Genomic DNA, 21,934 nt, shown 5'->3' with positions numbered 1-21,934 from the left:
ATTGGATGAAGCTTTAAAGGAAAAAACGTCTGAAAGCAGTTTATTGTGTGTGTGTGTGTGTGTGTGTGTGTGTGTGTGTGTGTGTGTGTGTGTGTGTGAGAGCAGGAGGTTGACTTATTTCCTTGTTTTTTGCAGCCAAACAGGCGGATAAAAACTGTAAATACTGGCTGCAGCACATGCATTTATCTCAGCAGTGCTCGGTAGTGTCTACCCGTCTCTCTCTCTCTCTCTCTCTCTCTCTCTCTCTCTGTATTTACTGTCAACTCACCTGTTCATGACGTCATAAGGTGTCAGGTTAAAGGATCTTTTCGAAGTTTCCTCCACCCTGATTTGAAACTAGCACTTAAAGCCCCTGAAAACATCTGTTTCAAACAATGGTAAAATACTCCGATTTTTTTATTTAAGTAAAAGTAGCAATACCACAGTGTAGTAGTATACTCTGTAAGTAAAAGTCCTGCATTCAATACTTTACCTCAAGTAAAAGTACAAAAGTATTAGCATCATACTTAATGTACCAAAAGTAAAAGTAGGCTACTCATTATGCAAAATGTTCCTTTACATACAAATTTGAAATTACTGGATTATAATTATCTAAACATTAATGTGTTCAGCACTTTAATGTTCCAGCTGGTAAGGTGAAGCACTTTTAATATTTCAGACACACAGTTTGGTAGTTTAATCTATGATAGTAGATCCTTATTTATCATTTGATTATATATTGTGTTAATAATCAGAATCTGTAAATAACTACTAATTAAAGTTGTCAAATAGATGTAGTGGAGTATAAATGTATATTTCCCTCTGAAATGTAGAGGAGTGGAAGGATAACTACAGGTTAAAAAAGTAAAGTACAAGTACCTCAAAATTGTACTTAAGTAGGATACTGTACTTAGCTACATTCCATATACATTAAACATTAAATATCCATAACTAAAGTGCAGTTATTATTCTCAATAATCCAGCTCCTCTGTTTCATCAGGACTGTGTGGTTGTGGTTGTGGTTGGATCAGATTTGACTGATGCCAATGTTGCGTTTTAATAATCATATCATTCTTATCTGGTTGTTGAAAATCACGAAGTCAATATCTGAAAAACTGTTTATCAGATGTTTTGGGGAGAAATTAGGGGCAATTATTCTTCGGGCCACCAAAACTAACTAAATAATAATTATAAAAATAATTATAATAATTTTATAACACAAAATAATATTATACATGCATGACGACTGAACTGCAACTAAAGTATCATAGAAACAATTCATTGTTCATTCATGTCACGAACGTGTTTGCAACTCATTGATATTTTTTTCTGGCCCTATGGTTTTGTCAAAACATTTTCTAGATTATCATTTATTGTTGACCTTTTTCATGTCAGAGTTTCTTAAACGAATTTAAAAATAGAAATGCTATTTCCTGCATTTATATATTCCTATCAATCTATTAAATGGCATCTCATAGAACTAGTTATCTGGCTATCAAACAATGTAAAACAATGTATGTACATTGCAGTAACACCATTTAAAACTTCTCATTAACTGATAGTTTATGGTGGATAATTATTGTATTTAATTTGGTTCTTTATTGCTTTATCTTTGACTGATGGCGAATGGCGTATTTTTAGGAGATATGGAAATTTCCAGATGACAGACAGTAACATGATGTCAGAGAGCTGAGACATTCCACACTACTGCTCTGAGAGAGACACACATCTGCCTGCCTCTCTCTCTCTCTCTCTCTCTCTCTCTCTCTCTCTCTCTGAAGCTCAGAAATGTTGTCAACCTCCCAACAAACCCAAAGCATGATGGGAAACTGCTGAAGCAGAGCCACCTCTCATAAAGATAAGTCTAAAGCTACATGAAGTTAAATCTGGTGATATTCTGTATTTGTCTTACACTGCCAACAAATATCAAGAAGAGACCAAAACCAACAAAGAAGTATCAATTGATCTGTCGATAAGTATTGTTTTATTCATCTGTGCTATAGAGCTCCATTGTTGTAGAAAAAACCCATCAGGGAGCCAAACCGTTGCATTGGGTGACATGTTTCCTGCCGGAAATACTCACTAAATGTGTATTAATCCACCACTGAAAATAGTTCCCAACAAATGCACTATATCCTTTTGAGTAACGTTTGCTAAAAGCTAGTGACCAGCTATTTTAGGAAATTACTGAACCTTTATTTATTTATTTATTTTTAAAGATCTACGTCTTCTAAGAGCCACAGACACGGTGGAGAAGTCAGACATCAACACATATCGTAGGTTTTGGTATTTTCATGGGATTTGTTGCCAGTCTCATTCTTTCATTTCCCAGTGAGTGCTGCAAATCAAACAATGTTTCTTGAAGCCTGTTTCCCGTTTGGGTGTGGTCAGAAGTGTGTTTTGTTGCCCCTGTAAACACACCCAACAGTGATGTCACTACTTTTTTATTTTTATGAGAAAGGTGTTTCCCATAGTGATGAATCCAAGGATAATTATCCCCCAACACTGCAGTTCCTCTCAGCTCTACAGAGCATTTTAGCGTCTTTCAGCACCTTTTTTTTGTTTTTACAGCCTACAGAATCACCGTTTCAGGTCTTTGTCAATGCTCTCACAGGAATTTTTTATTTTTTGGCAAAAAGTTTTAAAAACCTACTGTTTATTACCTGATCAGCATCAAACGGCAAGTGACAGAGTTGGAGACCAACTGGTGAACATAGTGAAGCATTTCAGCTAATGAGCCATATTTCCCCCAGGAGTTGGTAGAGACCAAAAACGGAGCTAAAAGAGAGTTTACAGGTTTACTGACATTTTGTGCCCCTTCACTGAAGCTTCATGACGTTTACATTGAGTGAGATATTCAAACCCAAAGAGTCAAATGAAAATATTCCACATATTTTGTATCATTTTGTTAACATTGTTAAATGATATAGTCAGTAGGACATGTTTGACAAATTTGGGGTCTATACTAGAATTTAAAAGATTGAGATCATCTTTATCAGTGATCCTGCACAATTCTCTGACTTTACCCTCAACCTCCCCCCTCGGGACCTTGATGTGGTTTCCCAGAGTACCTTGCAGCTCACAGGTCCCAGTGGATCTGTTCCTCCATTTGCTACTGCTGCAAACCAATCCAGTTCATCTGCTCCTCAGGACGTCCAGCCAATCACAGTCCAGCACTGCAGCGACCCACTTACACACACAAGCACGCACGCACAGACACACACGCGTATACATACATCACATCTTCCCCCCTCACCTTGAACATCACATCAAGGTTGTACAAGGATACAGAGAGAGAGAGAGAGAGAGAGAGAGAGAGAGAGAGAGAGAGAGAGAGAGAGAGAGAGAGAGAGAGAGAGAGAGAGAGATGGAAGACTCTCCAGTAACACCAGCACAAACACAAAGATGATAAAAAAACTGTGGGCACACACACACTGATTTAAGCTGATAAATTCCAGAGTGGTGCAAACTTTCTGATCCACTTCCTGTGAAGCGTGTCAGTCAAAAGTGCTTCTTCTTAAATGAATAGTTTGACATTTTGATAAAAAAATGCTTCCTCTCTTTGTTGCCGAAAGTTAAATGTAAATATTTGTACTCTAAATATGAAGCTGGAGTTAAACAAAAGAGAAATTACATGTTAATCAGCAAGCTTTAAAGGTGCTGGTTTGGTTGAACTTTTTGACTTTGACTGTGCAGCAGCTTGTTTAACCTCACTGATTAAAACTACCGTCAGTAAATAGTTTTCTGTTGATTTACGAGAAGGTAGATGCATCTTCTTCTTCTTCCTCTGGACTGAAATCAAACTAAAAGGCTCACTAGCAAAGGCAGGTAATTGTGTGGAGCTTAATTACATGAGCTAACAGCGGTGTCCCAAAAACAAATAAATAAGCTATATAATACAAAATATTAATTGCAAGTGTGTTTGGACAATGATGGGGTCAAATCCTTAAACCAGAGCTAAGGACTGGCTGTGTATTTATGCTTACTGTTCAAAGCAAATCAGGTGTTTACATAGTCAGAAGTTACTAAAAACAACTTTAGTTTAGTAGGATTTGACTCACAACCCACACAGATAAGTAAGAAAAAAAAGTAAGAAAGTAAAAGTACTCATCATGCAGAATGGCCCATTTCAGATGTATACATAACTGGATTATAATTTTGATGCAATATTGTGCAAGTGTTCCAACTACTTTTTATACCGCTGCTGTCTTGATCCAAAACATTTAATAATGTATCAGTTGATTGTATTTTGTATGAATAATAAAGAGTGCCAGTATAAAGTAGCATAAAATGGAACTACTCAGGTAGAGTACAAGTATTTTAAAATTCTACTTATGTACAGTACTTGAGTCTCTACTCTTCCAAAGATTACAAAGACTACATAAAATGAAATATCTTTTATTATACATTTACAGGCACAGGCGATGGTCACAGACAGGCGAGTGAGCGTCTCTCAGCATCCATAGTGGTGGATGTTTCCTGCTCATGGAGTGGTTTACCTGTTCATCAAGCTCCTCCTCTGTGATGTGACGCGCCCTCACGTCAGCCCACAGATACCAAGCATGTGAGAGGTGAGGGCGCGCCGGACCGCAGAAACACCGTTGCTTCTGTTGATGAAACATGTTCACTGCCGACATCAGCATTCTGTGCAGACGCGAGCTGATGTTTACCGTTAACAAAAATGCTGCCTTCAGCAACCTGAACTGTTTTTTTTATTATTCAAGTGGTGAAACCTGAAACAGGTGAGCCTGTATAAGCCAGGACACACCTGTAGGCCTACATAACCGTGGTACAAAGAGGTCCAGCTGGTCTTCACCTGTTGGTGCTACCGTTGGTACTGGTATCACCTGGTTTCACAAAATGTTTGGACAATTTTAAGCAGCTGCTTCCACTAGTTTTACTCTGTAGATTTTATATCGGCATCATCTGTATTCCTGCAGTGTGGTCCCTTCTTCTACTGCGGATAATGTATTGGCTCTACTTCTGTAGTTTTTTTTGTCTTTTTCCAGTATTCCAATATACTGTATATGTATATATTTATTTCTCTCTTAAAGTAACAGTTTGACATTTTGCAGAAATATGCTTATTCGTTAGCGTAGCTTAGCATAAAGACTAGAAACGAGGAGACACAGCTCTGTACAAAGGAAGTTCCTAAGCTAACAAGCGACTTTCACAAAGTGTCAAATTTTTGGTCCAAATCACATTGGTCACATTTATAATTTGATTGTACGTATTCAAAGGACGTAGCAATCGGAAGAGCTACATTACACTCATCCTCAGTCTGTTCTTTGGAGAAGAGGAGCTGAAGAGCAAACACTGCAGCATTCTGCTCAGAATATAAAAAGCATGATGACCAAAACTGTTTGGCTTCATATTGAGATCATGATTAATAGCTATCACTATTTTTAAATATTACAAACTGCAGTAGTAGTGATGGTGATAAGTAGAACATATTAAAATATAGATGTTTTACTGAGGACAGTGGCTGATCAGTGACTGCACAGTGAAATAAGAATACTGGTCGGGTGCTGAAAACAGTTGAACCGGAAACAGATTTTAAAAAAACATCTAAAGCAACTTTAATGTTTTTTTTTTTTTCAAATTTCATCAACAACAAAAATCAATAATAGAAAATACAGACAGACAGATTAGGACCAGAGAAACAGGCGACGAGAGACAGTGACAGGTCCCAAACCCAAAAGAACCAGAGTGACGGGATGAGGTAAAGAAGCAAGAGATGACAGCCGTCAGTCCATCGCTGATGTTTTACCTCCTCCTCCTCTCCTCTCTCTCTCTGTTCCTGTCTCTGTTCTCTTTATTCCTCTCTCTGTCCCTCGGCTTCTCTCGCTCTCTCTCGCCCTCTCTCTTCTCCTCAGTCTCTCTCTCCCTCCCTTGCTCTCTCTCACTCTCTCCTTCTCTTTGTCGGCCTTGAAAGTCCATTTTGCGTCTCCTGTCCTCATCCTGCTCCTCCTCGGCCCTTTCGTCCCGTCTGCTCCGGCGGGTAGTCTCGCGCCCCTCCACCTCACGTGGACGCTCGCGCCCCTCCACCTCACGTGGACGCTCGCGCCCCTCCACCTCACGTGGACGCTCGCGCCCCTCCACCTCACGTGGACGCTCGCGCCCCTCCACCTCACGTGGACGCTCGCGCCCCTCCACCTCACGTGGACGCTCGCGCCCCTCCACCTCACGTGGACGCTCGCGCCCCTCCACCTCACGTGGACGCTCCCGCCCTTCCACCTCACGTGGACGCTCACGCCCTTCCACCTCACGTGCACGCTCATGCGCCTCCACCTCACATGCAAGGCCTTTCCTGTCCTTCTTAGCCTGCTTCTCGTCATTGCTGTCATCATCCTCCTCGTCGTCGCCGTTCTTGCGTCCGACTTGCTTCTTGTCCGACTGTTTTTCCTTCTTCTTCTTCTTCTTCTTGTCCTCCCCTTTCTTCTTCTTCTTGTTCTTCACCTCGCTTTGTTCTTTTCTCTTCTTCTTCTTCTTTCTGTGTTTGCTGTCTGAGTCTGGAGGACAAGAGGGTAAAATAAAATATATATTACTCTTTTTTTGTTTCAGATTTTTCAGAAGAAGAATACAGCACGTCATTTACAGATTAAAAACATGCAATCAGATTCACTTTTAATTAAAAAAAACATGGATGTACCTGAGCTGCTGCTGGAGGAGTCGGAATCTGATTCGCTGGAGGAGTCTGAGGAGGAGGATGATGAGGAGGATGAAGAGGAGGAGTCAGAGGATTCCACTTCCTGGTTCTGAGTCATGATCATCTTGGGAGCGTTCTTCAAATGTTCCCTCAACTCGTCCCTGAGAAAGAGAATTATGTTTGTGAAATGTTTGTACATACACAACATTCACGCCAATGTTTACACAGAAGTTAACAAATTCATTTAGTATTGAAAAAAAATCGTATTACAATTTCACAAATACACCATCGATCAAACATTACATTGAGAAGCAAAAGTTCTTCCGTTCTTGTGTTGAACTTTCTATCATTCTGTCTGTAAGTCTCTAACAGGGTTTCTGCAGAGTTCAAGTTAAAATTTAAGATGCAATTTAATGCCCGTTTTACCTGACGATACAAACTACAATTATTTATTATATTCATAATTTTACAATGCTTCGACGTGGCTGGATGGGAAAATGATTCATTCTTTAAATTCATTGTCTTGGCTAAAATTGACATTTACCAATTATGAGAGCACAATCCGCTGTCGACACAATCACACTTTTAATTTATAGATGCAAAACATTTTTGAGGAAACTAAATTAAAAGCCATGAGACTTTTCAAGACCTGCAGATACAGTTATAGCAGCAGATGAACGCCTGTGGTTTAGGAATGACATGTTCAACAATCACATACGGCTCAAACATTGAAGCATCCTCTGACTTGTGGCCAAAGTGTACACTGGCCACAGTATAGTGTGTGTATACAATATGTTTGTATGTGTTCCTTACGTCAGTCCTCCCAGTCCGATAGAGGTGAAGAAGTTGATGGCGAAGCGAGTATTTCTGGGATTATCCCGAGGGAAGAGACCTTCAAAGTACGGCTGCAGAGTCCTGAAACACACACACAGTTTGCAGCTTAATATGATGTTTGTTTGTTATAATCTTCAGTTCTCAGATCACCACAGAATCATTGTGTTTAACCTTAAAGTTCTTTCAGGCTTCCTCACTGGACCAAAGGCCCATCACACATTGTCTTGTTCATTTTCAAAACTGTTTCTTTCTGATCGTCATTCCTCAGAATCGTTTCTCTAAAATATCCATGTTGCTTTAAAAAACATCTGCTATCTTTCTTAAAATAAAGAGTTCATATCTTACTGTCCATTACAGCATTAGAGAATCATTTATCTTTTGAAGAGAGGCAGAAAACCTCATGTTTCAGTGTGTGTGTGTGTGTGTGTTCGTACGGGTCTTTGAGCCTCTGGTTGAGTCTGGGGAGGCCCATGTAGGCACAGAGCTCCTGGAAAAGGATCTTAACAAAGATCCTGCTGGACGACGTCGTGGTGTCCTCGCTCATCCGGACGCACTCCAGCACCTGGTGGTCGAGAGACATTCACAAGGCACAGGGGGAAGGGGAGAGAAAGAAAAAAAAAAAGAGAGAGAGAAAGAGAAAGAGAGAGAACCATGAATTCTGAGGAAAATCAATCAGAAAGAACAACCCGGTTGATGAGGGTTTGTGTGTGTTCGTCCTTACGCTCCAGGGCACAGAGTCTGTGTAGAGCAGGTGAGCGAACAGCCGAGCCACGTTCCTCAGTTTGTTGGTCTCCAGCCGGTGAATGGTTTCGTACTGCTCTGCGAAAATCCCCTCAAAACTCTCCATGTACTCCTTCTTCAGCAGACAGAACCTCTGAAGACAAAGACAGAGTTACACGTAGTTCAGCAGTACAGGTTTATGGACTGAACACCTGATCACATGACACTTATCACGTTGGGATGCTAGCAAGACTCAAACGTGATCGAAACATCACATCACCATGATAAGAAACGTGCACCACGTGCCCTACACATATTGAAATATGACACATTATCACATACATCAGATGCTTTGACAAAGTAGAGCACAGGCCTCCTGTTAAATAATCAGTTTCAGTGGAGATAGAGAAAATAAAAAAGTCTGCACACCGAATCATTTGCTCCTGCTTTTTGTGTTTCTTGAGAAGCCTGATATCTGCAGACTGATGACGAACTAGTGGAGCAGACTGGACCCAGTAGACACCGATTATTCCACTCCCGGGGGAATCTCCTCTCATAACGAGGAGATGAAATACACAAACCTCCAGCTCAGAACAGTGTGTTGGGGGGTGGGGGGGGTCCGTATGTTCCTCCATGGATGCGACCGCTAAACTTACTTTGAGATTCATCAACGAATCACAGTTGGGACTGATAAACAGACATTCATACACCTGCAGTCCTGAACCTGAGTTCACACTGCAGCTGCTTACTGCGTCACTTCTTCCACTGAGCCGAGCCACTTGCTACCATGTTGAATGTGAGACAATTAGTTAAAATAATACGAGGCACTAGTAATAATTATTCTAAAGAATCTGGTTTGTATGGTACGTTTCATATACTCAATAAAAGCTAAATAAAAAGTATTTTTTAATATTGTTGCTCTTATTCGTGTTGGTGCATTTTGACGGCATTGTTCCAGAACACCATTTACTTTGATGTAAAATTCACATGAGGACTTAATAAAACCTTGTTTTGGATGTTTTGTGTTGGTGATCGTTCACATTGGGAAAATAGATATGTACTGAATATTCTAAAAATGGATTATCCACAGTAACGGGGACACTGCATCTGGAAAGAAATTACTGCTGATTTTATTGTTTGATTGAAGTGTAATTTCGTAAAACGATGAGCACCACAAACTTAATTCCATTCACCTCTAATGCGTTGGGGAGGAAGAAAGTATCTCAGAACCAGGACTCATAAAATGAGAACTATGTGATTTGATAGAAACCACGAGAGAGAAAAGATGGTGTGTTTAGTCTCACCCCGGCCAGCAGACCAAAGAACTTCTCGTAGGTTCTCTGTTGAGCGCAGCAGTCCAGGATCATGTTACAAAGCTCCTTCTGTTCACACAAACAAAACAGATCTTATGAGAACAAAAAACACACACTAAAGATCACATGTTTATCAAACTGTAATATCTGAACTGAGTTATGGTAACAATCATAATATGCAGTGTGACACGTCTGCTCCTTCATGTTCAGGCTTCTCGACCAGCTGTGATCCGATCGGACATTCTCTGAAAGCTCGGCGTTAAATGGGGTTAAAGTTCAAATGATGTGAATACGAGTGCAGCAGCCAGGTGTGAAATCCCAGAGGCGGTGCGAAATCCAGGTTCATCGTTAATTTGAGGGAAACCCACGACTTGAGACGCTCCGTTTGGACCGTGTGTGCGATGTGTAGAGAGCAGCTGTGATGACATCACTTATCTCAGACGTCAGTGTCTGTCTCAACACACACACACACACACACACACACACACACACACACACACACACACACACACACACACACACACACACACACACACACACACACACACACACACACACACACACACACACACACACACACACACACACACACACACACACACACCCCTTTCCCAAAAACATGCTGGCAAAGATATTAAAATCTATTTGATGAACTTTCTTAATCTGAAGAGGCGTTTCCTAATAAATGATCATGGTGTGATTTTTGCTGCGATCTGTACGACAGATGTTTTCGATAAAATTTTGATCAATTGTGCTGCCTTCATGCTAACCCACTAAATGAAGAGGGTACACGTTCCATCCCCTACCCATCAGCTCGCCCACACCTCCATCGTGAGAATGTTGGCAAGAAACGTCTACGAGTGATTGTCGGGAAACAGGAAACCGATCAGTCGCGAGGTTGTCACCCGTCTTTCTGGTCTGATTAACATTCAGACGTCTTGTTTTTCCTTTGATGTGAAAGCTGTGTGTTTAAATGGAAATGTGCTTTTTCTTCCTGCTGTTGTGTCGAGTGATTCAGTCCTGATGATGATGAAACCCTGGCTGACAAGGTCATCAGCTCTGACCACACACACACCCACCTTTAGCTATCAACTAGTTTATCAGCGCCACCTTCTGGTCAGCAGTAGCAGAGAAAAAGGCAACAATTCCTCATATTTCCGCAGTTCGGTGTTTTGTTTAATAAATTAATTTAAACTAATTGTTGCTTATTAATCCCCTAATCGATCAAGTAATTGTTTCTGCTCTGGCTTTTAGGTCCAGCTGTTTTGCCAACACTTCTAGTTAACGAGTATTTACTGTGCGATTTATCCTCAGTGAGGAAACGAAGAGAAAAAGACGACAAGTTCTCACATTTATCCTCATCTGTTTGCGTCACTGAGGCCTTTTAAATCTACCAAGTGTGTGTGTGCGTTTGTGTGTGTGGACTTACCGTCTGGCTGTCAGGAAAGTCCATCTTGATCAGCTTGTGAGCGCACTCCTCAAAGTCCAAACTACAGGGGAAAAAAATTAGTAAGAGTACATCAGTGTGTGTGTGTGTCATTTTCTCAATCTGTTTCAGTGTTTCATTCTGTTCTCCAAACCTGTGAGCCGCTCTACAATGAAACCATGGTAACTAGGCTGCACACACACAAGGTTTAAACACAGCTTTACATATTAGTCCAACTCCATCAAATATAGAAGGAGCTGTAAATAACTGCCAACACCCTGAGAGACAACTGACTGTATTTGTAAGAGTGTGGTAATCTGTGTGTGTGTGTGTGTGTGTTTGTACCTGGACTGGATAGCGAGGTAAATGGTTCTTCTGAAAGCAACCAAGTTGACTTCTGTCTGATCAAAGATGGTGACCTTCTCATCTGAGGGAGGGAGAATTAATAATATCAATATTAATGAATAATTGATTAATATCCTGTTAAAACAGGTTCATACCAGAATATTGATTAATATGAGATATTAATATTGTGAACAGTAAACATGGTCAGTTAGCTATTCTTTAACTTTGCTCTACACAAGCTTTGAACTGGAATTTCCCTCATTGTAACTACTTCATCTTTACATCTACTTGACATATTATATTTCTGTTTCCCAGTGCATTGAAGTGGTTTTCATAAAGTTAAAGCACTTAGAGACAGAATAAAAACACTGCTTGACATTTTGGGATAAAGACTATGCTTCTTCTCTTTATTGTCAAGAGTTTGATGCAACCACTCTCAGAAATGAGGGTGGTATCAATCTTCTCATCCAACTCTCGGAAAGAGCTTTAAAAAGAGCATTTCTCCCCCAAATGTTAAACTATTCCTTAAAAATAAGCAGCACTCTTAGTGCCTGTAGTACGGGTCCAGCTACAGAAACACTGGATCCTATGTTTCCCATAATGCAACTACACAATATATTTTTTGTTGAACCCTGCCACGTTTAAGACCCGCCTTAAACTCGGCAGCTCCACTTGAGATGACCCTGATGACGTCACTATGACATCATCGGGGTTATTTTCACAACTTGACAAAATTCCTCCAGAGCCACAGATGACATCATACAACCGTTTGGCAGGTCTCCCCGTCTGTCTGTCTCACCTCCTCCCTCCTCCGCCGCCTTCTCATCTTCATCGTCTTCCTCTTCGTCGCTGCCGTCGCCATCCTCCCCCGAGTCACTGCTGCCCTCGTCCAGGATATCTATCGGGAGGTGACAGGTGATTGGTTAAATTGAGAAGGAAGTGACAGCTGATTGGACGCTTTGATGTTTGTGTGCATTCTGACCTTTTTTAATGGTTTTGTATTTCTCCTCGTTCTCCAGGAAGTCTGGGTCCATCTTAAACACATCTGAGTGAACATAAACACACACGTTACAATTACATATACGGATGTATTTCTGCAGAGAGACTTGTAGAGTCAGGTGGAGGTCTTACTGATGATGTCTTCGGTGTTGTACTCGTCGTCCAGCGGCAGCATGTGGGTGAACTGGTCTTCCTCGTCCACCAGGTCCAGGCCCTCTGGGATCACTGCATGATCCTTGAAACCGTCCTTCCTGATGGCAAACATCACCTCGATCATGTATTGGACCCTCTTATCAATGGCCGACTCGTGGAGGACATTCCTGAGACGCTCAAATATGGCTGAAAAGAGAGACAGACAGGTTTTGTAGTCACATTTACGATGAATTGTGCCGATATTTGGGATCTACTTTAATTAGAAAGAGCCAGATCCTCTTACAAATGCAATACTGTAAGTTTAACGGTTCAGGTTAAGTTAAGATTTTCAGGCTAGAAATATTTTCATGATATTTTCGCTTGTTGGAGGTCATACACAGTCTGAGGGGAAGCTCTGCCTGAGAGGACAACCTCAGGAGAAACAAAGTCCCTGAAATGTTCATGTTTTTGTAATGAAGCAGGTTTGTTAAAGCTGGATCCCAACAGGGCTCTTTACTTTATTCACAAAGCACTCGTAAAGACAGAAATGAATGAGTGAATGCTGTCGTTAATTTCTGCAATTGTAACTACGGATCATTCATTGCAAAATGAAAATCAAAAAGGAAACGGTAAATTAGAAATGATAATAATATTTTTTAACTCAGGATTATCAGCTAATAATTAAATGCTAAAAAGAAAAAAGGATATTTGATAATGTAATGACAATTCGATTTTGTGAAATGGAAACTTTCAATCCTGAAACAAAAAGAAGAAAATCTTAAATGCAAAAGCGTGAACTGAAATGTGTGATCGTAAATGAAAAGGTATCTAAAACAAAACATATAGAGTAAATAAAAATGAATAAAAATGTAAGCAATCCTTTTCTTTGGCATGTTGGCCTTTATCGGACAGTCGATAGTGAAGAGGCTGACAGGCAACGGGGGGGGGGAAGGAGAGGTGTGTGACATGCAACAAAGTTGCCCGGCCTGAAATAGACCAGAGTCAACAGCTGGAGCTACCGTTGATTCCTCGCGGGGACACCTCGGTCAGCTTGAGTCCACACTCCTTCAGGAAGGCGATGGCCACCTCCACGCTGTCGTCAGTCGGACGCTCCAGCAGCAGAGTGAGCATCTCCAGACAGAGAACCTCATGGGCCTGAGGGCGAGAGACAACAGAGCCGAGAGAGAGAGAGAGAGAGAAGTAAACACACTTCATTAGAGCTGAACACAAACACTCAAACCTGTTAATATTATTAGAAGTAGAATATTATAAGTCAGACAGCAGGACCTACCACGTTCTGGTTGATGAGATGCGCCACAAACTTTGAGGCTGTCAGGCACTGTTGCTAGAACACAAAAGACAGACTGGTTTTAATACACTAGTTAAACTAATAAAGTGAATACGGTCAATGTCTATAATGATAGGGAACACAATTCAAACTTAATGTCAAGAAGACAAAAGAAAAGACTCTTTGCATGTATACATGAAGATGTTTTGTATTGCCTGCCTCTGTATGGGGCTGTGTTGTAATGGCTGTGAAAACAAATCTGGTATTATGAATCTAATCTTAAACATCTTATAAACAGATAGCACAGATAATATCTGTAGTTAGGTGGACAACCAGCTGTCTTAATCATTTAGGTGTAGTTTCATATTCGTCTCTCTACATCTGAATCATCCAGCCTGACCAAGTTAAAACATTCACCTCAGTCACCTGAGCAGAGGTGGGAATCTCACCGTTAGATTCAGAAGAGATTCTTAATTCAAACCAGTTTCTTAATTCAATAAACAGAAAGGTTCAATGCACTATGAAACATAACCTGAAGTCGAGCTAAATGGTGTTGATGAAGGTCACAGTCTGACAAACAGGAAAGTGTGAAAGAGTCTTCTGTCTGTATGAGAATAATGGAATCAAAGTTACCTTGATCAACTTAACCACTGCTGTGTTGTTACCAACGTTAGATCTCCCGTAATGGTGAACAAGCTCTCTCTGGGGAAAGCTATTGTTATTAAAAACGCTGTACAGCAGTATTTCTTGTAAAATGAAACAGACCATGGATCAAGTTCTTGTCCACAGTTGGTCAAAGTTTTGAGAAGTGGTGAGGCATCTCCGGGTGATGGTATTTTGACTATTAACAAAAAAATACCCCACCTTTCATCGCAAACAGCGACAGTTAGATAAACAGACAGACGGGTACCTTGAGGTTGCGGCGGTAGCTCCTCCTGAAGGCCAGGATGAGACGCTTGAGGATCAGCTCTCCAATCTGAGGGAACTTGGAGTTGATGATGGAGACGACGGCGGAGTAGACGTGAGTAAAGGTCGGAGATGCCGCCTGAGCCTGCAGCACCGAGCGAGACAGCAGACCCCTGAGAGACAGACAGGCAGACGGATACAGCGGGAAGTCAGGGAGACAGTCAGTCAGTGAGACATAACCTCCAGTGGAATACAGAGGAAAGAAGGTTGCTCTGTTTCACTCTCTTTTATCATTCACGCTGGAAGCATCATTTTTTAGTAAAGTAGCTATTGAGTATTAATGTGAAGTTCCATTGTTCACCTCCCCCTGACGATGTTCTCCTGCAGCAGCTCCTGGATGATGAACACGATGTTGGACACGTTGACTTTGTTGATCAGACCGTTGATGGACTTCTTCAGGGCCTCCCAGCTCATCCTCTGATAGGCCAGGCTGCACAGGAGGCGGGGCGTCAGGGACAACAAAAATTATATGTAGTCGTATAAAAGAATCCCTCAGAATTGAATCGGGTCATGTTTGAGCCAATGTTACATTCCTTATAGCCTGAGATATGAAGTCTGAACATTCGGTAGGAGAAGACGCATATCAGAGATTGTGTCATAAATGTCTGTTGATGCACTGAAAAGACTGAAGTTGACTTTAGCTAGTAATACATATTTTAATATATGTTTACTCTGGAAATTCGGGTATTTAATCGGGATTGGCCCGAAACTGCTAAAGGGGTTTGGGCTCAGGTCAGTCTGTGTGGGCTCAGGGATCAGAGCTCTACCTTGAATGCACCGTGTTCAACAGTTTAACCACACAGTGACAATTCAACATTGACCAAGAGATAAAGGTGTTTACAATGGTTTATATTGGTGTAATTAAACTTTTAATATGATGGACCATCTCTCAGCAGCAAGTTTCAAGTCTCCACATGGAAACCTTCATAGAGAAACAGCTTCCTGGAGGAAAGAAAATAAATCTACAAACTGAGGGATGGTGTCTAATCCTTGTGTCTATAACAATAAATAAGTAAAACAGTCTCACCTGGTCTTGTCAGTGATTTGCTGCTGCATCATGCGCAGCTTTGCGGGGGGGATGTAAGCTCCACCCGTCCTCGTCAGGATCGGGTCGATCTCCTCCTTCTTCTTCTTGACTGCCGGCTCCCCTGCCGCCGCCGGCTCCCTGTCTGCTGGAGGGGAGCCGGAGCACCCTCTCCTCCTGTGGTCCGACTCTGCATCCCGATTGGGCCACCGGTCAAACCGCCCGTCCCTATCGTCACGGCGATCGTCATAGCGATCCCTGGGCGGGGCAGAGAGGAGGAGGCAAAATAATCTTCAAAAAACAAATTTTGTTTCCACTTTCAAAAACAACTCAAGTCTGAACTGGTCTGGTGGCTTAAAAATGTCAGAAGGTTCTACTGGTTTGAGTAAGTTCACTGATGATGTCACCACGAAAGAGACACCGTTTAAAACCTGATGTAAAAACGTTTTATCGAGTGAAATGGAAAGAGGAGAGATGGGTCAACGTATAGAGTATTTTAGTAAGAATATACAATTTGTATAATGAAAAATATTGTGTATACCCAATTAAAGCTGTATGTCACATGTCAGTATTGTAACAAAGGATCCGGTATCGTGCTTTTATACAACACTTTGTTTTATATGCCGTTTATATTCTATTTTGTGTTTCTGCATGTTCTTGTTTGATATTGGGTTCAATCAGTTTGTTTTTTGGTGAATATTACGATCATAGACTGTACATAAAAAGTGGACATAGTCACGATGATGGAAGCCATTGGTTTGTGGACGACAGCTTTGAAGCCTTAGGTTCGTCAATTCGGACGGCGCCATCTTGGTTTTTAGCTGCCGCCTTCTTGATTAACTAAATGAACATCAATCATGCTGCATTTAAGAAGACTTGAAACTAGAGAGTAAGACCATAAACTCATGTTTACAATGTTTACTGAGGTAATAAATCAAGTGAGAAGTAGAGTCATCTTCTCATAGACTTCGATACAATCCGACTTCTTTTTACATCCAGAGGAGTCGCCCCCTGCTGGACATTAGGAATGCAGGTTTAAGGCACTTCAGCATTGGCTTCACCTTTCAGACCTGGAGGTTGCCGCCTGGTTTTGATGCGTGATTTGCTTTACGACTGAAAAAGTGTTTGATGACCTGGTTTCACAGGGTCTTGAACATATAGATCACGTAATTTTAAACTAATAAAAAGTAACTCACCAAAATGTTCCAAGTTAAAAACAACTGCGTGTGTCTGTACTTTACCGTGTATAGCGTCCTCTGTCGTGGCGCCCCCGGTCATGGTCTCTCTCTCTGGACCTGGATCTGTCTCGTCCTCTTGACCTGGACCTGTCTCTCTCTCTGGATCTTGATCGGTCTCTCTCTCTAGACCTGGATCTGTCTCGCTCTCTGGATATGGATCGGTCTCTTTCTCTGGACATGGACTTGGATCTTGATCTCTGAACATCAAATAAGAGAATAGTGTCAGCAGTATTTCTTCAGTCTTTGGCCATGTTAAAGAGTCTGGATGGTCCCTGAATGATAAACTTGGACCCCTCAGAGAAAACTAGACCAACAGCAAAACATGCAGCCATTTTTAAATGTCTGAGTTTAGCTGAATTAAGTTATTTTCAGAACAAACGCAACTCATTTGTAGCCAATAAAATAACAACTTTCGCTCACACAATCAATAGTTTTCCTATGACATCAATGTCGTTCTTTTCATATTGTCACACATAAATATGCTTATTATTACGCAAATGAGAGTCCTCTTTGACAAACAACGGGATGATTATAAAGACAACATCTGTGGAAGATGGTGAGTATTCTACAAAAGATAATTTTGTTTTTGAAAGGTTAATGCCAACAAATATGAATTCTATGAGAATATTTAGCAAGATAAACACATGTCGTGAATTAGGAAATGATAACGTGTATAATTGTTCAATATATTTTGAACTGAAACAAGTACAGAGACAAAGACTGAGCTGTCTGTGAGAGAGAGGGGAGGAGGACTATTGCACACAATTGGTCTGTAGGTTATTCTTAATAATAATTGGAATATCAACGTTATGAATGAAGCATCAAACCTACAGCCCTATTTATACGACTTCTAGCAAAGCAAGCACATGAGCTCACCGTCTTTCCTTGAAAAATCCACAGAGGTATTAAGCTGACGCTTATAAACTGATGCCTTGTATTAGCCATGAAAAACACAATAATAATAATAATAATAATAATAAACACATTGGCTTCATACGAGTCTGGCAAGTCATGAATGTTGCCAGTGGATATTCCACACTTTAGTTTCCGTCCCCGGTGTGAGAAGACCTTCAGAGAGACAACAGAGCCCCAGTTGAAGATGGAGTCAGTGTGCATCAATACAGAGGTTTTCAGTATTTTCTTCACCAGTCACTGGTCTGTTTCATGAAGCCGGCGTGCTAACTTTATCCCTAGCGTCTCAATCTCACAAAGATGTCTTGATGTCAACTCTGTTGCCATGGAAACTCAAACTGCAAACCAGCCAAATATGAGAACGGCCGGTTAGTCACGACATGTTCAGCGAGAGCCAAGAGAGCCCGAATAAGCTGAATCCACACTTAGGTGCAGACTCCTGCACAACCCCAAACACAAGTGTTGAAGATCTGGGATGTATGCATACACACACACACACACACATACATACATACATACAGGCCCTGTGTGAAAAAGTGATTGCCCCCTAAACCTAATAACTGGTTGGGCCACCCTTAGCAGCAACAACTGCAATCAAGCGTTTGCGATAACTGGCAATGAGTCTTTTACAGCGCTGTAGAGGAATTTTGGCCCACTCATCTTTGCAGAATTGTTGTAATTCAGCCATATTGGAGGGTTTTCGAGCATGAACCGCCTTTTTATGGTCATGCCACAGCATCTCAATCGGATTCAGGTCGGGATTTTGACTAGGCCACTCCAAAGTCTTCATTTTGTTTTTCTTAAGCCATTCAGAGGTGGACTTGCTGGTATGTTTTGGATCATTGTCCTGCTGCAGAACCCAAGTGCGCTTCAGCTTGAGGTCACGAACAGATGGCCGGACATTCTCCTTCAGGATTTTTTGGTAGACAGCAGAATTCATGGTTCCATTTACCACAGCAAGTCTTCCAGGTCCTGAAGCAGCAAAACAGCCCCAGACCATCACACTACCACCACCATATTTTACTGTTGGTATGATGTTCCTTTTCTGAAATGCCGTGTTACTTTTACGCCAGATGTAATGGGACATACACCTTCCAAAAAGTTCAACTTTTGTCTCGTCAGTCCACAGAGTATTTTCCCAAAAGTCTTGGGGATCATCAAGATGTTTTCTGGCAAAACTGAGACGAGCCTTTATGTTCTTTTTGCTCAGCAGTGGTTTTCGTCTTGGAACTCTGCCATGCAGGCCATTTTTGCCCAGTCTCTTTCTTATGGTGGAGTCATGAACACTGACCTTAATTGAGGCAAGTGAGGCCTGCAGTTCTTTGGATGTTGTTCTGGGGTCTTTTGTGACCTCTTGGATGAGTCGTCGCTGCGCTCTTGGGGTAATTTTGGTCGGCCGGCCACTCCTGGGAAGGTTCACCACTGATCCATTTTTTCGCCATTTGTGGATAATGGCTCTCACTGTGGTTCGCTGGAGTCCCAAAGCTTTAGAAATGGCTTTGTAACCTTTTCCAGACTGATAGATCTCAATTACTTTGTTTCTCATTTGTTCCTGAATTTCTTTGGATCGCAGCATGATGTCTAGCTTTTGAGGATCTTTTGGTCTACCTCACTTTGTCAGGCAGGTCCTATTTAAGTGATTTCTTGATTGAGAACAGGTGTGGCAGTAATCAGGCCTGGGTGTGGCTAGAGAAATTGAACTCAGCTTTCCAAAGATGTGATAAACCAGTTAATTTATGTTTTAACAGGGGGGGGCAATCACTTTTTCACACAGGCCCATGTAGGTTTGGATTTTTTTTCCCCCTTAATAATAAAAACCTTCATTTAAAAACTGCATTTTGTGTTTACTTGTGTTATCTTTGTCTAATATTTAAATTTGTTTGATGATCTGAAACATTTAAGTGTGACAAACATGCAAAAAAATAAGAAATCAGGAAGGGGGCAAACACTTTTTCACACAACTGTATATCCCAGAGAAGTGGCAGAAAACTGATAGATGGATACATTTTGAGAGGCTCTTCAGAATCTCAATATTTAGTCATACACATGAATTATGATATTTATTGCAGCACTGCCGTCACAGCAACATTTTTCCTATCATCACCTATCTGTACATGCATAAGAGTAGAAGTCTACATAGCGCCCCTCCCCCCCAACAAATTGGAGTTTCTCCAGCAGAAGTTTTGCAAACCCTGAACCTCTAGAGAAGTTTGGTGCCCACAATCAGGGGGCACCAAACTTCTCTAGTTTAACAATAGCAGGAAGTCAACAGTACTTTATCAGTGCATGTAAACACATGAAATACCAGTAACGTCCACATTAAGCCTGACTTACTTTGATCTGAGCCACACTGCTCCTTAACTTCCTCAGTGCACCATTATGTTCATCCTCATCACTGCTGCTGCTGCCGCTGTCGTCTGAGCTGCTGGAGGCGGCGCTCCCGGCGGGAGAGTGGCCTGCAGGACTGGCTCGAGGGGACGACTTCTCTTTGGGGCTTCTTTCAACCGAGCCGGCCTGTTGAGGCTTCTCTGCTGCAGGACTGGACTCGTCCTCTGAAGGTCCTGAAGACGGCATTATTGGATGAATATCAAAACAACAGCCACTAGTACGGCCACCGTTTCAACATAAAATAGTTACAGCAGGTTTTACTCACCACTTTGTTGCTTTTGAGCAGGACAGGGACTTTGACTTCTGCCTGGAGAGTCCATCCCTGAAAAAAAACAACGCACACATACACATTTATGATTCTAATAAATATTGCAACAGCGATCACAGATTAACTCATACACAAAGAAAAACAGGAAGATTCCGTTGATTAACAAACGGGCCTTTTTATCAGCAATATTCAATTTTTTCATATCGTTATTCAATCCCACGAAAAGACCAAAACCAACATTCAATGTGCTTCAGTCCATCTCTCAATAATATCGGACTTCCCAACTCTGTGGCTCTCAAACCCACTGGTTCCTAATTTCTCACAAGTACATCGTTTCATATTTAAAACACACTGTATAACTTCTAAAAAAACAAATGGCTGCTGTGTTTTTTCCTCACACGTCACTCGGGAGATTACTACTCATAGGTGCTCTCTTGAGTATTTCTGTCAGCAGGAAAAACGCTACTGTGAATGTCACTTCTAAAAGACATCAATAGTTTCGGCATTTTTTCTGGGATCACGATAGTATTGGCTCTTTAACTTGACAAATTAATTATATGATTTTCAAAATAGTTGCCAATATATTTTCTGTCCATCACTTGGTCGATTACTCGGATAATCTTTCCAGCTTCCACCATGTGAAGACAGTTTTTCCAAATATTTTTCTGTGCCAACTGACTCAATGTCTGAGACAAATACTACTAAACCACAGCAGGTATAAACGGTATTTTTTTGTATTTCGCTTTTCGGTGATCCGACCCTTTAAAATACAATGTAAAGAGTTTCACTTTCAAAGGAGTTTAGCTATATGTACCTGTAGCTAGCTAACGTCCTAATAGTTAAGCGCCCATGTCTCCGACATAACTTATATTAAATAAATAGAGCCGTACGCCTAAATTAGTCATGTGGGCCGGTTACTACAACAATATCACCTGTATATATAAAACCCAAACTCCAAAGACCATGTCTGTTTTATCGCCATGTGTGTTTGGATGCGCCTAAGTTAGCTAGTAAGCTAATCCTACCTTAGCTCCAGCTAGTTAGCTAAGATGCTAGTTATTTGTCGATGAAACCTCCTGACTTTTTACTCTGTATCTTTCAACAGAAACTCTATCTGCATTTTCTGTGACTTTTAATGTCCTCTTACCGTTCTGTTTTCCTTATTTTTGTCCGTTAAATCAGTGTCGTTCTTATGGCGGAAAACTTCCTACAATAAGTTAAATACTTCCAGGTAACGGACAGCTTCCGGATTTCACAATAAAAATCCACAGGCTGCTTGAAAGTAATGTCTTTTTTCTGTATCGCCCCCTGGTGGTGAAAATAATTACCTCCACAATGTGAAGTCCTTAGTCCATTATGATGGTAATTTAGGATAGGAAAACAATAGCAATGTTGTAAAGTTTAACTATATCCACGTAAAAACGGCAAACATGTCTAAAGAAAATGTACTATC

General features: G+C 41.2%; 1 protein-coding gene across 1 annotated transcript; it reads right to left on the bottom strand.

Moving 5' to 3' along the window:
* Window positions 1-5,533: 5,533 nt before the first annotated feature.
* Window positions 5,534-21,730, bottom strand: cwc22 (CWC22 spliceosome associated protein). Its single transcript, XM_076081831.1, has 20 exons — window positions 21,629-21,730; window positions 20,479-20,535; window positions 20,160-20,386; window positions 16,917-17,110; window positions 15,679-15,933; window positions 14,953-15,081; window positions 14,596-14,764; window positions 13,689-13,742; window positions 13,417-13,552; window positions 12,398-12,604; window positions 12,249-12,311; window positions 12,066-12,164; window positions 11,267-11,348; window positions 10,925-10,985; window positions 9,487-9,564; window positions 8,184-8,336; window positions 7,897-8,024; window positions 7,442-7,543; window positions 6,632-6,789; window positions 5,534-6,491 (listed from the first exon to the last, which is right to left on the bottom strand). Exons 2-20 carry the CDS (start codon window positions 20,531-20,533, stop codon window positions 5,746-5,748), a joined length of 3,096 nt encoding a protein of 1,031 aa, XP_075937946.1. The 5' UTR covers window positions 20,534-20,535; window positions 21,629-21,730; the 3' UTR covers window positions 5,534-5,745.
* Between the last annotated feature and the right edge of the window lie 204 nt (window positions 21,731-21,934).

This window comes from Anarhichas minor, unplaced genomic scaffold, assembly GCF_050575085.1.
Source record: "Anarhichas minor isolate MPS153535 unplaced genomic scaffold, ASM5057508v1 ptg000087l, whole genome shotgun sequence".
In the NCBI taxonomy this organism is placed as follows: domain Eukaryota; kingdom Metazoa; phylum Chordata; class Actinopteri; order Perciformes; family Anarhichadidae; genus Anarhichas; species Anarhichas minor.
Note: the sequence above shows the minus strand (reverse complement) of the source record. Positions and strands in the feature narration are given on the sequence as shown.

What these genes read in the sequence shown, in the direction of transcription:
- cwc22 (XM_076081831.1), bottom strand. Translation starts at nt 20,533, where the DNA reads ATGGACTCTCCAGGCAGAAGTCAAAGTCCCTGTCCTGCTCAAAAGCAA. An exon ending in CAACACCGAAGACATCATCA is followed by an intron (nt 12,312 to 12,397) that starts GTAAGACCTCCA and finishes ATGTTCACTCAG; the next exon opens with ATGTGTTTAAGATGGACCCA. An exon ending in TACCTCGCTATCCAGTCCAG is followed by an intron (nt 10,986 to 11,266) that starts GTACAAACACAC and finishes TTTCCCCTGTAG; the next exon opens with TTTGGACTTTGAGGAGTGCG.